This window comes from Chenopodium album, chromosome 19 (assembly GCF_948465745.1).
Source record: "Chenopodium album chromosome 19, dcCheAlbu1.1, whole genome shotgun sequence".
NCBI classification, from domain to species: Eukaryota; Viridiplantae; Streptophyta; class Magnoliopsida; order Caryophyllales; family Amaranthaceae; genus Chenopodium; species Chenopodium album.
The window spans coordinates 38,122,066-38,139,732 of NC_137852.1; the positions used below are offsets into that span (position 1 = coordinate 38,122,066).

At 33.9% G+C, this 17,667-nt stretch overlaps 1 protein-coding gene and 1 non-coding gene across 2 annotated transcripts; one reads left to right on the plus strand and one right to left on the minus strand.

Moving 5' to 3' along the window:
• Nucleotides 1–10,208: 10,208 nt before the first annotated feature.
• TRNAA-AGC (transfer RNA alanine (anticodon AGC)) lies at nucleotides 10,209–10,281 on the minus strand. Its single transcript has one exon. It is a non-coding gene; the product is annotated as a tRNA-Ala (tRNA).
• Nucleotides 10,282–10,409: 128 nt separating this feature from the next.
• On the plus strand, nucleotides 10,410–16,754 carry LOC145595430 (uncharacterized). The gene is made up of 10 exons (XM_081651841.1): nucleotides 10,410–10,623; nucleotides 10,740–10,801; nucleotides 11,234–11,377; nucleotides 11,510–11,620; nucleotides 11,741–11,945; nucleotides 13,526–13,584; nucleotides 14,944–14,996; nucleotides 15,087–15,309; nucleotides 15,848–15,956; nucleotides 16,147–16,754. The coding sequence occupies exons 1-10, from the start codon at nucleotides 10,410–10,412 to the stop codon at nucleotides 16,410–16,412; spliced, it is 1,446 nt and encodes a 481-aa protein (XP_081507967.1). The 3' UTR covers nucleotides 16,413–16,754.
• Nucleotides 16,755–17,667: the final 913 nt, after the last annotated feature.

Consider the following 17,667-nt stretch of genomic DNA (forward strand, 5'->3'; position numbering starts at 1 on the left):
TAGAAATCATTTATGTCCACTTTAATGATTCCGAACTAGGAACTTAAATAATATATGAATTTAGTTCACCTGTGGGGTTTCATTCAAAAGGTCATCAACCTAGTGAGCCCATCAATTCATAATTATTTTGGACATTTTATTTAATCTTGAAACCACGATTAAATAAGATTGAAACTTTGTTTCAATTGATAAACATAATTCTGCAAGCTAATGTATTTACTTTTGTAATATGCTTTCTCAAAACATACACAACTAAAATTACATAACTTGCTTCAATCCAAGAACCTTAGTATGACTCTCATACCTTGGTCATGGAAGGGGTTCAGTAAGTAGAGTTCATGAGACATTCTCATAAACATGAATTTTGCAATTTCTAAATCTTATAATCATTTTCATCTCCATACACTAATAATTTTCCTTCGCCCTTTCGCAAGGAATGAACTTAGGAATTTCTAATTTGTATTCCAACGTTACATTGGATTTCGATTGAAATCTATCATCACTTGTTCTTTAAAACACGCGAATCAAATAGACGAGTATAGTCCATGGCATGTGCATGATGCATCCTTTGCGAATTGCATAAGGATCATCACTCAAAGTCTTAATTTCATCAATCCTTTCTCAAGGTATTGAATCATTAAGCAACGTGCCATGTCACAAGGGATTGAAACTCTTTTCAATATAATGTTGAACCTTATAAGAATCTTATCAATATAAGCTTCTTAACCAAAACTCAAACATCCTTCGAGACCTATCTATATAGATCTTGAATCCCAAATGTGCCCATCTTCTTCTCCAAGGTTTTCATACAAAATCCATTAACCATTACTTGACTATTCAAGCAACAATTAATCACTCTTTGTACTAGACCAAGAAGACTTCATAGCTCCCACTAAACATCTTGTACACACAAGACCTTTTCTTCATTTTACGAGAACATCAAACGATTTGATTAACTCGCAAAATTAAGAACATTAACTCCCTGATGCTAACTACAATCCATTATGGATCTTCTATGCATCCCTAGGATTATTGGATCTCCAAACTTTTGATTGTATCATATACGAATCTTATTTCATGAACAATTTCAAGAAAGTGTTTTAAAATCCATCTACCAAATCTTATAAGGTGGAAATCACTAAATATCTTTAATAGATCTTTGCAACATGTAAAGGTTTCATCGTAATCATAGTCATACTATGAATTAGTTGAATCCTATACCAAGTCTTTGCTTTAGTTAGAAAACATTTTTCTTTCTTGTCTGCTTTGCTTACAATAGGTTTCACCCAATTAGGCAAATTAATCAAGTGTCATACGCTTGCTTACAGACTTAGAATCTATTTCAGATTTCATGGTTTTAAAACCACTTGGAGTTATAACTCGTCAAATCATCCTTATTATTTGCATAATCATCATGTTCCAAAATGAATATTTTAGAACTCTTAGTCAATATGAAATCATATTCCTTTGGCTAAGTTTTACATATGCTAGTCATCATTGTGGGTTTGATGCAACAATTGAAACTCATACAACAACTTTGTTTAGTTTTCAATGAGAAACGACAATAGAGGATGTGCACTTGGAATGTACTACCTTCGACACATGGTTATTAATCCCATTACACTTAATGAGACCACGCGTTGTCATTTGTAACATGAGGTGAATCATGCTCATATTGTTGCTGTTATTCGATAACTTCTCAAATTTCTTCGAGATTTTCGAAATCACTTTTCTTAAACTCTTTCAAGGCTCTCGAACTTTTCGAGATTCTTATAATCCCACTTGCCTTTTGAGGAGGCATATTTAGCATAGGGTGAACCAACCATGGTTTTGAACCATGTTTGTTTGTTGCTTTTCTCGAACTCTTTCGAGATTTACACTACTCCCACTTGACCTTTTGGAACAATTTCCATAAGGGCACCTACTTGAGCAACAAACATTTTGTGCTAAGTATGGTTGTGTAGTAGTACCCCGTGCTCTATATAGGAATAGAACGTGCATTAAACGTTTTAATACAACTTTTATTCCTTATTTTGTAGAAAGACTTTATAAGAACTTTTCTCATCCATATCACATATGAAGTCTTTGCTACTTTTGATTTGACGTATGTAGTTTTTGTTTAGTTTTGAGCTTATCTTAAAAGTATATCCCTTGAACAATGGTTGGAAGATAGGTAATTTACATCCATTATCAAAATATATCTCATATAGATTGATAGCTTCCTTTATAAACACTTCACAAGGTTTTCTTTTGGACTTTGTTGTAAAACGATTTCACAACTCTTGGATGTTTATCAATGTCTTGGCTTAAATTCTCATTATTACGATCATATCGCAATACTTTGAATGTGTTGCCAATACATGTCTCGACTTAAATTTTCACAATTACAATCATATTGTAATGTAATCATTTTCTTGTCAAGTTGATACTGAACTTCATACTGAACATTTTGAACTTTTCAAAATCTTCACTTCCATGCTTCAACTAAGCATAAGTAGTGATCGTATCACAAATGAAGTTTCGTTGTCCGTCTCTAGCCTTTGAACCTTTGGTTTTCTTACATCAATATGTATTTGACCTCGAGTTCACATCATCATTTCTCTAAATGGTGACTTAGTCATAATTTCAAATTAGAATGAAAATTACATATATCAATAGATTCATAATCTAATGATATTGAAAGTCCATCCCTTTGGATCTTTCGCATGCAATTTTCATTTTCATTCGAATTAATTGACATTTTTAGAGACAAGTTATATATATAGAAATGGTTTAACTATTTCTATCATATAGAACTTTAAACCTATTTAGCAATTCAAAACACATTATGACTCAATGAAGCATAGAATAACATTTATTCCATGTTTTTGAATCTTCGATGCTTAGTCATTACTAACATTGAATGGTGTTTTGATAATGGCAAGAATGAATAAAATTAATTCTAGCAAATACCAAGGTAAGGTGAAATATAGGTTCTACTTGTAAAGTTGCAACTTTTGCTTCCAGACTTGTAGATTCTACTTGTGAAGTTGCAACATTTGCTTCTAAACTTGTAGATTTATTCCTCCTTTAGCTAATTTCTTCCTTAAGTTCGACCAAATTGTGCAATGAGTGATCTAAACAAGACATCATATGTCCAAGAAGTAGCAATATGCTAAATCAATTTCTATAATATAATTCTTAAATTGGAACATTTCCATTCTTTTACCTTCCAACTATATGAGGTAGTTTCTAATCAATTGGAATTCATCCATTTAATTTGAAACATTTGTTGTTCATAACAACTTTTAGCATGTAAGTAGTTCTAGGTTTGAGAAGTAGCAACTTGTTTGCATTTCTTGGCCTATAACTTCTTAATGCAATCCTCATATATTCCTAAACCTTTCCCGTTTGAGCCACCTAGAACATTTCTCTTAGGTTCAAAATGATACCTTGCTCAACTACTTTAAGCACTTTTCATGATTCTGCTAAGTCTATTCTATCATTATTTATATTTGAGTTTAATCAAGCATTAAACTCTATATAAAGTAGATGAAGAATACTGTCATTTGATCAACTTTTGATCATTGAGATTTCCAATCACTTTCTTATATTCAATCATATTGAAGATAAGAGATTTTATTGGACTTTTATACTTGTCTTTTGGAGGGTTTGTACCTCTCATCTAATTATATCCCTTGAAATACTTTTCAAAATGAAGATGTGCTGGCATTTTACTCAAACATTTTGAATAAAACCAACCTTAGACATGTAACATGGATTTCTAAAACTTGCCTTTTAGAACAATCTTAGCAAAATTAGAATATAGGTTTATGGATTATCTTTTAAAATTTTTGAGAGCGTTTCTCAACTTTATTTTCAATCGAGGAGATTATATATAATAATAAAATTAGAACGACATGTTACTTATAAGTAAACGCAAAATTCAATTATGTTTATTAAATTTAAAGTGCCAAAAGCGAATTAAATTGGTAACTTTAAAACACTCTATTCAATTTAAGTGATCCCTACTTGAATTAAGTGATTCCAAGATCCTTTATTTGTGCAATAATTAACCAGAGTGAGGCTCTGCAATCAACCATTACATTTTCAAGGTGAGAAAACTCTTTACTGATTACAACTCTTGTAATTCTTGGTTGAATAATTAACCATCGCATGTTTAATTATTACTCTTAGCTTCAAGGTTCTAAACGGTTTAGGTAACCTTGTTGAATATAACCAATTAAAAGTGTAGTTATGCGGTCCTACCCCCACTTCCCCAAGATATATTATGATGCTCTGCTGAGGGCTGACCCATCACAAACGATCAAGGTTTTCGTCGGGTTTTTAATTGGAAAAGCTGCATCAATATTACTGGGATCTAGATTTATTATGTTGTGATTAAATAGTGAACTCTAGCGCATCATCACAAAACATCAATAAAATCTAACATGCATAAAATACTGAATGCATAAATAAGACATAGCATGGCCCCTAATCCTAAGAAAACTAATAAAGTAAATGCTCCCACTTGAATCATCATGGATCGCATCCACCTTGCTCCTTTGGGCCTTCACTTCATGGGCTTCTTGGATTAACTGCAACCTGTAATTCTACTCTATTCTATCTACTACTTAAATAAAATAAAATAAAATTACAAAATACTTTATCGGTTCGTAGACCGTACTAAGATTACAAAAATACATCACGATGCGCAGATCGTATTTAGCAATTTACTGGGCCATACTAGTCATTATATAGCAATAAACAACATCATATATTATAAAATTGCCACATAATAAATCACTCATCATGCTTTCCTAAACTACAACATCGAATGTTCACAATTAAGGAAACATGGCACCTACATATCTCATATCTTAATTAATGTAATTAGATAATATCATATATTATTCATGATCATCAATAAAATATCATATATTCTAAATTAGTCATGAGATAAAATCAAATCTTATTTTAATCCTAAAAGATAAATCATATTTATCCTCAAAGATTATCCTAACAAAGTTAGGAAATTCTATCCTAATTACTAGCCAATCACAATATTTTAAATCAATTATATCCAAAAATAATTATGGGATAATCACATTATTTAAATCAATTATTATCCTTTTGGAATATGCTCAGAATATCCTAACAAATCTTATCCAAAATTAACCACTTTAATTTAGGATAATTACCAATTTAACAACTTAAATATGGATAATATCAAATATAACAACTTTTGAATATTTGATTTTATCCTTAAATAAAAGATTTTATCCAAATAAAACCAATTTTATCTTTTAAAATAAAAGATCATATTTTCAAAATACTTATCCAAAATAAAACTGATTTTATCCCAAAATAATTTGTAATTATCTTAAAATAATTTTTCAAAACACATTTTTTTTTTTTTGAAAATATGCACCAGCCACCGTGGGGTGGCCAGCCGAAGCCGGCCACGGTGGCCGTACACCGTGAGGTGTACGCTGCACTGCAGCGGTGCACAGCAGCAGCAGCAGTGCCGCGCAACCCTTGCACGGTGCTGCTGTTGCTGCTTTTGCTGACCCGACCTGCTGCCCACCCCACCCCTCCCTCCGGACCACCTGCAGCAGCAGCCGCCGTGGCTGCGCCACCCAGCCGCGGTTGCCGCTGCTAAAATTCCTTTTTTTTTTGTGTATCAATTTTAATTAACAACTTTTGCTAAATAAAATTCATGTGGTCCATGATAAATTAAAACATAACTTTTATGCTAATTTATCCAATTAAAATTAAATTCACAATCTAATTTTAAAAACTAGGGTTCTTCATGAAAATAATCCCCAATTTAATTTAACTTTTAAATCAAATCATTGATCAATGAAAATTCATAATTTATCATGAAATCAAATAGATTAAAATCATTAATCACATAGTAAACGAATTAAATCAAAACCAAAACACAAAATTCATAATTTTAGGGTTAGGGTTTCGAAATTTTCGAAAAATTAGGGTTAGGGTTCGAAAAAATTCGAATAAACTAGGGCAAAATTCGGATCTCTTCATGGCTATTTTGAGCATTATTAAATCACATTTAATCAATTCCAAGAGTTTAATCACATTAAATTTAACAATTGAACCATAATTAAATATTCTCCCTCATAATTGAATTAAAATTGTGGATTATCAAAGAATTATTGGCAATATGCGTAAATGCAATAGGCTAACTGATACCACTGTAGGGTTTTATAGGTACTACGCAGCGGAAATAACATGAATCATATTCATACAGTACCTAATCCAAGGATCTAATGTATAACACATAAAGAACAAATAATTGTACCTTTGAAGCGTGATTCCGCGTGCGATCGAGCAAGAACAAAGGGAGATAAAGAACCCCAAGCGTGATTCCTCTACTTGGTCCACGGGCACAAGTTAAGACCTCCACTAATGCTAGTTAGTTGCAATTGAAACCTTCAATTGACCTTCTATGGAGAAGAGCGAGCAACGAACCACCATGAACCACCACGAACACCACACGCGCCACCTAGGGTGGCCGGCCGTACGGACGAGGGGAGGAGAGAGATAGCCGTGAGTTAGAGAGAGGATTAGGGTTTTGGGATTGGTTGCCTTGATGTCAAAATTCACTGTGTGTGAATTATGACTGCTTGCTACAAACCCTAGGCATGGATCTTATTTATAGATCTCATCTCTAAATAAGAGCCCATGTCAAAAGCCCAAAACCTAATTCCAATCCAACTATGCTAGCCCAATCCAATTCATGATTAGTTAATTGCTCATGAGGCCCATTAATGGGCCTCTTACTTGCTTAACCCAATACCCTTGTTGTGTGACCTCATAGGATCCATTCTATAAGGCTTTGGGCTATTTAACTAACCCAAAGATCAATTATCATATCTAGCACCAGATATTGACGACCCTATAGAATGAACTTATTATCTCCATAATAGTGATCCTTGATATATCTAGTAATTGCACTTATCGAAGACATAACTCCTTCAGGAATAGTCAATGATTGAAAGTACAATGCTATCTAAAAAAAAATATTGTCCATGTGGGATGGAGAAAGTAGAAGAGAGAAAGAAATAATGAGGTTTGGAACTATACTCATTATTATTATTATTATTATTATTATTATTATTATTATTATTATTATTATTATTATTATTATTATTATTATTATTATTATTATTATTATTATTATTATTATTTATGAGTATTGGAAAACTATTAACAAAATACAAAAAGTACACTTGCACATGAAAAAGTAAGAACAATTGAGTATTGGAAAATTTGTCAAAAATAAGTCAATCTTTGCATGATTAGCTCAAAATAAGCTAATATTATGATAGATAAAAAAAATAAGTTAACTTTTACGAGCTCTTTACTTTGAATAGGTCAAATGACTTAAAACCTACTTCCTCCATTCTTTTTTATTTGACCTGCTTTGACTTTTACACTATTCACCACCCCTCCTTTGACCGTCTTTTGTGAATAATATGTGAGGAAAAACATATTCATGTGAGATCTTTTTGAATTCGTCTCAATAAGTACTATCATAATATGTAACTTTTATAATTTTTACTTATAGAGAATTAAAGTTATTGATCGCTAAAATTTTGCATTGACAAGCGTGATAAAAGAAATAGGTCAAGTAAAAAAGAACAGAGGAAGTACTAAACAAGTCTTTTTTTTATTTAAAAGTATACATTTGAATTAATTATTAAAAAAACCAAATCCATTGTTGACCACCATACCCCCACGCGCCGATAATTGCACGGACCACCTCCCCCACCAATTCCCACCGCCGCGCCAACCCTCCCAACCCTCTCACCCTTAACCCTTTTCTCCTTCCCCTCCATGAACATCACCTTCTTTTTCCCCCACCTGAGTACCTGACCCTTACCTCTTCCCACTCCCTGAACGCCCTCCTTCATCGACTAAAACCAACCCAAACCTGCAAATTTGCTATGAAATCCACCTCAAAACCACCATACCCACCTTGAATCACTACCCTAACCACGAAAAACATCGTATCTACCCCAAAACCCAACCCTAACCACCAAAAACATCGTATCTACCCCAAAACCCAACCCTAACCACCAAAACCCAGTCTTGTCACCTTAAAACCAAACACCCACAAAAAAAAACCACCATAAAATTTGTAAAATTAAAACAAAGAGTGAGGAATCGGTGGTGGCCGGGTGAGGGGAGAAAGAGAAAGGAATCGGTGGTGGCCGAGTGAGGGGAGAAAGAGAAAGGAATCGGTGGTGGTCGGGTGAGGGATGATCTGTGGTTGCTAAAGGTGAAATCTAGTCAGCATAGCGTAGGGGTTGTTCTTCGTTAGGTGGGAGCTGATGGATTTCTCTAAAGATAATAATTTAGTTTAATTAAAAATTTTAAATGCACCACTCTTATTATGAGTTTGTGACACATGGCATACTGAATCTAAATAACCGGTTACCTCCATAAACATCAGGTCATGACTCATTTTGGATATATATCTTATGAAGGGTGACTTATTTTTATTTAATTATAAAAGGTTGGCTTATTTTGAGCTAACCGCGTGAAATTTGTTTTATGTTTTACAATTTTTTCTTGAGTATTTTAATTGTAATGGAAGTAATTTTGTCCATTATTTATGACTAAAATAGAAAAGATACTAAATGTAAAGAATGAATCAAAAGGAACACCTTAATGGAAATATAAAAAACAAAAAGGAACGGATGGTGTCTTATTTATTTGTAATATACTTTCAAGTTCAACAATTTTATATATAATTGGGTACCCGAAATCGAAACCGTTACCCGGTGATTCCAATACCAAAGCTTTAGGAACCAGTTGTGTCCCATTGGTTGTTACTTGTTAGGTACGTGGGTAGTATGTGGTATTATATTAATTTTTTTGGTTAAAAAAAATGCAGTAATTAGCGGGGGGAGTCCTAGTTTATCTTCATGATAAACATAGGATGTTTATTTAGTCGAAAAAAAAATATTTTCTTTGACTGAGTTGCTTCTAGCTGTCCATTTCTTCAAGTTGTAAAAGTAACGACGTTACCCAATTTCTTCCTTCATTCTCCTTCTTCCTTCATCCTCTTGCTTCCTCCAATGAAACTTCTATCCTTCTTCATCCATCTTCTTCTTCCTTCCGCAATCTACATCCCTTCCACCAACACCACCATCTTCGGCGGCTTCGCCGTCAAATAAAATGAAAACATCATGGAAAAAGGGTAAAATTAAGGGCATGGTGAACCCTTACCGGTAAGGGTGTTATCCTCCTCCATTGAAGCTAATTTTGACTTTCACTTTTTCCATTATTGGATCTTCTAAAATTTCTATTGAAGCTTTTCCACTATTAACGGAGTTTTTTTTATAAAATTAACGTTGTGAACTTCCATTATCGTTGAAATTACAAGGCTGCCCAGACTTAAGTATATAGATTGACAATTATATTCTCATGATAAACACAATTTAATTTGTTTATCATGAAGATAAACTTGTATTTTCTCAAATTAGCGAGTGTGTGGCTCGTATTGACATCCAAGTGGGGTGGAAGGGTCGAGATGGATGTAGGCAATGTACCTACCATGGGTGGATGGGTATAAAATTTAGGTGGGGATGATCGTGGAGGTATCATTCACCTTTGACTTGTCTCATTGACATCCCTAACTTATTCTTCTTAGACTAAATAGAAATTTGTAATTCCTTGATTCAAAAGAAAAAAATATGTAATTCTCGTTTACTTATTATTAGATATCTTTCATTGCGTAAAAAAAATTTTGAAAAGTATTTGAAAAATACACGATGAGACGAGCTTTATAAGATCCAATTAGATACTGTAATAAGATATTTTTTTCCTTAAAATGTGGTCATAATTTAGTCAAATTAATACATTAGAACACCAACACCTTCATCTTCGATCTTCGCCTCCACCAACACTAAGACCTTCATCTTCAATCTTCATTTAAATTGAGTTCTTTCCTCTCCCATTGAAGATGAACTTGAATTTCTCCATTAATGTGTTCCGTAAACAAACACCAATTAGGTACAAAACTCATAACTCAAGAATTCAATTTTTTTTTTTTTTTTCCATTTATGAAATCACAAATATCTAGTCATTGTATTAACAAATTCTCAAATAAATAGGGTTAGTGTTAAGAGTGTTTGCCAAAAAATATTAGGGTTAAAGTGTAGAGTAGTGCTTGCCAAAAAATGAAAAATGTTTAGTGGAGATGCGGGGTATCGATCCCCGTACCTCTCGCATGCTAAGCGAGCGCTCTACCATCTGAGCTACATCCCCTAGTTATAAACATATTCTCTTTTAATTGTATTTATTAAGTTTTTAATAAAGAAAAAACTCGACGTTTCCACCATTTTTAACTCTTCAAAAAGCTCGTAAATCTTCTTCTTCTTCTTTGTCGAATAAAAATGCTGAGAAGAGCACTGAAACTCCGCCCTTTTCTCTCTCCTCACCCTTCATCATCTTTCTCTCACTTCTTCTCATCATCTTCATCATCATCTTCACCTTCTCAAAATTCATCTGGGAATTTCGTCGAACATGTTGCGGGCAATCCTAATGAAACCCTTTCAACTTCAAACCCCACCATTTCCATTGATCGTTCTGGTCTTTGCAACCCTCCTGGTATTAATTTCTCCATTGTTTTTAACTATTATGTTTACTTTTTGTTTGTATTTTGTTTTGAATTTGATTTCTGAAGTTGGGTTTGTGTTGATTTGCAATGGTTTTGTGTGTGGCAGAGCATTCTCATGAACCAACCTCGGATTCTGAGCTTGTTAAACATCTAAAAAGCATAATCAAGGTTACCCATTTTCTCTTTTCTTTGTTTTTTTTATTGAATTAGTCCTGCTACTTACTGTAGTATTTTCCAGAATGTAATTTGTGTTGGCAAATGTGTGCTTCCTTGTTGTTTTTGATGTATAAGGATGCACAGCGGATAGTGATGTAGACGGGATTTGATCTCGAGTTTTTTGTGTAATACCTTATCACCTCATGGCCTCCTTATAGTATAATTAGCTATGTTAGTTGGCATCCTCTAAAGTGTGTGATAAAAACCAACAATTCGTTACAGGACTTGCACCGCTGATAATTAAATGCCTGCCACAGATAAACTTTTACTGAGAATGGGTTGAACTGAAAAAATTTGTCCTGTGAGTCAGTTACACTTACATGTTCAATCAACTGCGGCTTTTTTGATGTTCAATGCATATTCATTTTACTCTTCGCTTTGTAGTTTCGTGGAGGTCCTATTTCCGTGGCTGAGTACATGGAGGAAGTTCTTACGAATCCAAAGGCTGGATTCTACATAAATCGTGATGTATTTGGAGCAGAAGGTGATTTTGTTACTTCTCCTGAAGTGAGCCAGATGTTTGGGGAGGTAACTCAATAATCATACTCATTTTTGCAAACGCTAGATATCCTGATGCATCATGCATACACTGCCTCGTTGACTATATTCATGCAAGTTTGATTGATGAGTATTTTGATCATCTTGTATCACTGCTTATAGATGGTTGGTGTATGGGCCATGTGTCTTTGGGAGCAAATGGGCCGACCTAGTAAGGTTAATTTAGTGGAGCTTGGTCCAGGAAGGGGAACTCTTATGGTTGATCTTCTTCGAGTAAGTCCATGTTAGCATTGCCCTCTTTAAATTCTAATCTGTGGTCAAGCATCCTGGAGAAGATTAATTTAGAAATTTCAGCAGAATTTAGTAATGAAGCACTGTAATTTATGCATGTAGGGTGCATCTAAGTTCAAGAATTTCACAGAATCTCTACACATACATTTAGTTGAGTGCAGTCCAACTCTGAAGGAATTACAGCACCGCAATTTGAAGTGTTTGGATGAAGATGATACGCCATCAAGCGGAGAGAAGAAGACAGTTAGCCAAATAGCTGGAACCCCTGTAGCATGGCATGCTGCTTTTGAACAGGTTCCATCAGGAGGTACAAGTCTTATGCTATTATTTATATATTTATGATATATCTACCCGTAGATCTGGCCTCTCAAATTTTGACCTATTGATACTGTATCGGAATTATTTGCAGCTTGTTTGGTTTCATGAGCTTACGTATTTTTTCTTTGTTCTGGGATGTAAAACCATTAAGGTGAACATTGCAATAGTTTAATAGATGGATCTTTTGGATGCGTTACTTATGTTGCTCTAGAAAGCATGTACACGAACTTGGCTAAGTTATTATATTTGAGATGAAATTTGATTTGCTCTGAGGCGTTTGAATGCAAGATAGTTAGTTTGAGGTCAAATTTATAAAGAGCAATTTGGTAATTGTTAGGATGATAAACACATGTGAGTTGGGATTAATTGCCCAAATTGAAGAAACAAAGGGTGAATGACTAACAAATTAGGTTGATGGGCAATCCACCTATCAATATTTCGATTAACTTTCGAATTATGGAAGCTTGATAAGCTTATATGGGCTCAGTGAAGTGTTAGGAAAATAACCCTCATTTGAACTAGTGAAGTGTTAGGAAAAGGTTCCAGGTCTAAGCTTTTGTTTGGTTTTTTTTTGGGATACTCAGTACTTGTGATGATTTGCACATCAGCACATGTGAAAAATAAACAAGGTTTCATCCCCTCGTGTGTGCTTTTATGCCTTGCTAATGAGGAGACATGGAATTTTGTTTTTGTATTTCAGTAGAGTTTATTTGGTTTTGAAGGGATCCATTGGGTTGCTCGGTTGCTCCATTTACTCTTCAAAGTCAATTATGAAGTTTAGAAGGCAAATTGGTCATATATATATATATATATATATATATATATATATATATATTTGTGGCAAGATGCTGATTTGCCATTATGTCAGTGGTTAGTTGAAGAGGAATGGTAGAATTTTCTATAGTCGAAAATTTTCTTTATGGTTTTAAGCAGTGTAATACCTTCTCTTAGGTTTCCACTTATCAGGAAGTTGGAGACCTAAATTTCTGTTTTCCTTTTCCTAGATATTTGGTGGACTTCAGGTCCGTGAACTCTATTTCTCTTCCTTAACTTCAATTATATATAAGCTTTATGATTTGAAAGATTGTGTAGCCATTAGGTTGTGTTATATTTCATATATAGTTTATACAACCGTGGATTACAATCATTACATGCAATAATAGTTCATGTGACTTTGGATTAAATGCAATATTTTCTTTGTATTACTAAAACTCTAATGACTTCTGTATATGTAGAGATTATTTACTGATGCTTTCAAAGATGTTTGGGAAATACATCTAAACAAGAAGATGTAGGTTTAGTTTTCTTACCAAAGTATTTGATGTTATACAGATGTAAAAATAAACTGTGTACATGGATTAGATATTAGAATATAATTGAAGAAGAATGACCAGTTTCTATCAATTTATAATCTGAGTGTAAGCTAGATGGTTTAAATAAAGCTACAAGGAGCTGAGCGTAACATACCAACTTGTCAAAATTTATGATTACTTTGAAATTCACTGACGTTCTTTCTGATTGTTAGTGACAATGTGCTTTGTGTGACCTTATCTTTTACTTTTTCTTCAGTGCCAACAATCATCATTGCCCACGAGTTTTATGACGCTTTACCTATTCATCAGTTTCAGGTTGGTTTTGTTACTTCCTGTTGTGTTCATTATCTCCCGGTTTGTTGTGGTTCTGTTGTGGTGGATGGCTGAAAGTCCATGTGTCTTTTGAGGATGTAACATTAGGTATGCTTAAAGCTATCATGTGCTCTTGCGTCAAGTCTAACGTATGAATGATGGTTTTGGAACCCCCTATTTTAGTGCTCTTTACTTCTCTCCGTCTCTCTCTCACATACATTAGCACCAATTCAAGTCTTCAATCTTACAATTCAGCTATTCTATATGTAAATGTTTTTTGAGGAGTTTATTATAAGTTCAGTTTGAATTTATTATACTTGATAAAAAAAATGTAATGACTTTAATGTAAAGCTGAAAAGAATCAGTTTTAATTAATCACAGGATTTTTCAATATATTTTCTCAATTTTGAATTAGTAGAGAAAGAGTCATTGGGAAGAGATAAAGAGCATTGCCCATGAACAGAGGGCAAAAAGGAAAAAAAAAAAAAGATCAAGCACCATGTCTAATTTCCATTGCAGAATAGAATTTAACTTCTGCTTTACGAAAAAGACCAAGGTGACCAAAGCACTTAGTTTTCACATATTTTGTACAGGGAGTTGGGGTAGGGGTGGGGGGTGCCATTATATGTACTGTCTGGTAGAAATGACAGAAACTAGCTGGAAGAGTGTGATATGGTTGTGGATGTAGGATTAAAAATCAAATACATCTCTCAAGAGGCTAGAGGTGTTAAGTGCACTTCTGATATAATAATATATGATTCATTTGAAGACTCGATATAATTTTATTATTATGAGCAAATCCAAAATCTTTGTAGATAGAGCTAATCAGCAGTTCCCAACCTTGTGGCGGATGAAATCCGATACATAAAATGATTACCAAAAAGGATAGAAAAGGCTTTTATCGTGTTGCTTAAGTTGTATAGGAATTCCTGAACCCAAGAGCTAAGAAGATTAAATTCTTTATTTCCCAGAATGGAATAACTGTCAAGAACAAGGAAACAGATTAAATTTGTCGAGAAGTGCAAAATTAAGCTTTCAAATCTGGTGTAATATGGTATTATGGTAAGTTAGTAACCCATCAACATTTAGCTGGTATGAGGAAACATGGTTGAAAAGACTCATCTCTTTTGTTTTTGAAAAAGTATGCACGCTGCAGCTGTTAGGGAATTTGTCTATCACCGGTTTTTATTACCTTTCTGTCACTTGTGCAGTATGTTTGACATTCTTCAAGCTGTTCTTATTATCTCACTCTCTTTTTACTATTCTGAACCGTCTGCTGTTAGATATTGCTATAAACAATTTTTTTTTAATTTTGGGCAAATACTGTTCACATTACTCGATTAATCTTGAGTTCATCTGCAGAGGGCTTCTCGTGGCTGGTGTGAGAAAATGGTTGACGTAGAAGAAGATTCAGCGTAAGACTTCCAGATTTTATGATACTACCAAAGCTTTAGCATTTTTTGAAATTTTAGTTAGATGTTGCTCTGTGCATTGTTGTTCTTTAGGTTTCGCTTTGTTCTCTCGCCTGCGCCTACACCTGCAACTGTTTTTCTTGCAAAGCGCTGCAAGTGGGCTGTCAAAGAGGAAGTAGACAAGCTTAATCAAATTGAGATTTGCCCACAGGCAATGGAGCTGACTGAATCCATTTCTAAAAGAATAAGCTCTGATGGCGGTGGAGCACTTATCATAGACTATGGTCTGAATGGAATAGTTTCTGATAGCCTTCAGGTGCTTATCTCTGTAGCCATATTATGATATTATCTAAGTGATTTCTTATCGGTTCTAAGCCATGTTTGTTGACCAGATTTCATTCTTTGTTCTTCTTTACTTATTTTTGTTTGATGACTGGTACATTAAGATCTACTTCGTATAAACCTTTATTTTGGACCGCATACCATTATTAGGATAGCTTCTAGTTTTTTGTGAATATCCAAGGTTGGCTTGGCCCATGTTATGGTCTTATGGTTTCATGGTTGACTTAGATTGAACATTTCATGGTTTCAAACTTGGGAATTATGCAGTCTGCATGAATTTATGGTGTGTCGTAAAAACGTGATTCTTTTCTGGAATTTATAACACTTTCAACTTGAAATACTACGTATTATAAATCCCATGAAGTTCTGAGGTGGAGCAGCAACATTTGCCTAGCAATGTTGCAAGTTGAATTAGCAGTCCGCTAAGATCATGTCTGTTTTACATAGATGCATGAAGCTACAAAAATTTGGACTTCAATCACTACTAAATAACCTATGGCTCCCTTCTGCAGGCAATTCGAAAACATAAATTTGTACCTATCCTTGATGAACCCGGAACTGCAGATCTCAGTGCTTATGTTGATTTTGAAGCAATTCGCCACTCTGCTGGGGAGGCCTCAGGTTGAAAAAATTCTTCCGTATTATATACTTCTCCCTTGCTGCCTTTTATTTGTGTCGATAAATGGTTTGGGTGTACCTGTCAGATATTTTCTTTTTCTTTCTTATAAAATACCAGATGTCAGGTTAAGATAAATGACAAAATTAAGCTAAAAGCTCTGCACAATAACTTGTTTTTCATTTTTTTTTTCAGATGGCGTTTCTGTTTACGGTCCCATTACCCAGTCACAGTTTTTGGGTTCTCTTGGTATAAATTTCAGAGTTGAAACTTTGATACAGAACTGTGAAACAGACGAGCAGGCAGAGTTGTTACAGGCAGGATATTGGCGTCTGGTGGGTGAAGGCGAAGCCCCTTTCTGGGAGGGTCCTGAAGACAAGGTGCCTATTGGTATGGGTACACGATACTTAGCTATGGTTATTGTCAACAAGAATCAAAGCATTCCTATTCCGTTTCAATGAAGCGGAAATGACACTTAGTGAAAAAGTATAGAGATGTGAGGTGATTGGTTTATCTTTCAAGTAGGCTGCATTCTATTTGTTTTTTTTCTCCGTGATGCAGTTTCAGATAACGAGTGTGATTCAACCAGCATTTATAACTTTATTGTTTTTGAGCTGCCTTTCCTAATTGTACAATTTTATTTGTGCAAAAGTGGGATTGAAATTGTGAAAAATAAAGGTTAAGAAAATCTTCTAATTGTTCGTTATCAGAACAACGCTGAGTACATTGTTACATGTTACTCCTACAATTGTGGATGAGGTTCTGTGGAACTTCAAATATCAAAAGAATGTTATGAAGTATTGAATTTGATATTAGTTATGAAAATCATGTACTACGTATTCTACCTTCGTTCATTTTTATTTTTGTTAATTCAGTTTACATTATCCATTTCTGGCATACAATTTTCATCATACCATGTTGCCTCACTATACTGTACCTTTCCACCCAGTAGGCCAGTAATGTTTTTTTTTTTTTTTTTTTGAATGACAGTAATGTTTATTTTATACTCAATACAAATATCCATAGAGTATTCAACTTTATTTTACATTCACCTAACTTTTTACGTTGTTTTTTTAATTAATAACTCTTCTTATATTGCGTAGTAAATACTCATCTTTTATGTAGTTTAAATTTTTTAATTTTTTATTGGTGCAAATAAGGGGCAACAAACCCTTGGGGGGGGGGGGGGGGTAATTTCTATTTTTTTAGTTTAACAAGAAAATAATTTCATTTACAAACAAATCCTAAGAAATCTAAAATTCCAACATAAGTGTATAACACTTTAAAACTAATTACATCTTAGGTTTAATCAACAATTGTCTAAATAATAAACTTCATCAAGGATAGGTACATAGGTATGTTTTCATATTGTTTGTGGGGTTGTAGGAGGGAACCCTAGTTCTCAAGATGAGAAACAAGGTAGTTTCTCATAATGGCAAAAATGCAAATAAAAAGAATTTTATGAATATTATATTTTGTATTTACTACTTTTTCTATTTTGGGTCTCTTTCATCCTCCTCCATTTTCATCTCCTTCCCCCTCTTTCCAATTATCGTGCTTCTTCTCATTAACTACCAGTCTACCACTATACCATTATATTTTTTAAACAAAAACCCCAAGAATAATGTTGAAATAAAAGACATGGTTAACCATAAAGGGTACGAGTGTTATCTTCCCCCATTTAAGCCAATTGAATCTCTTCGTTTTTCCATTGAA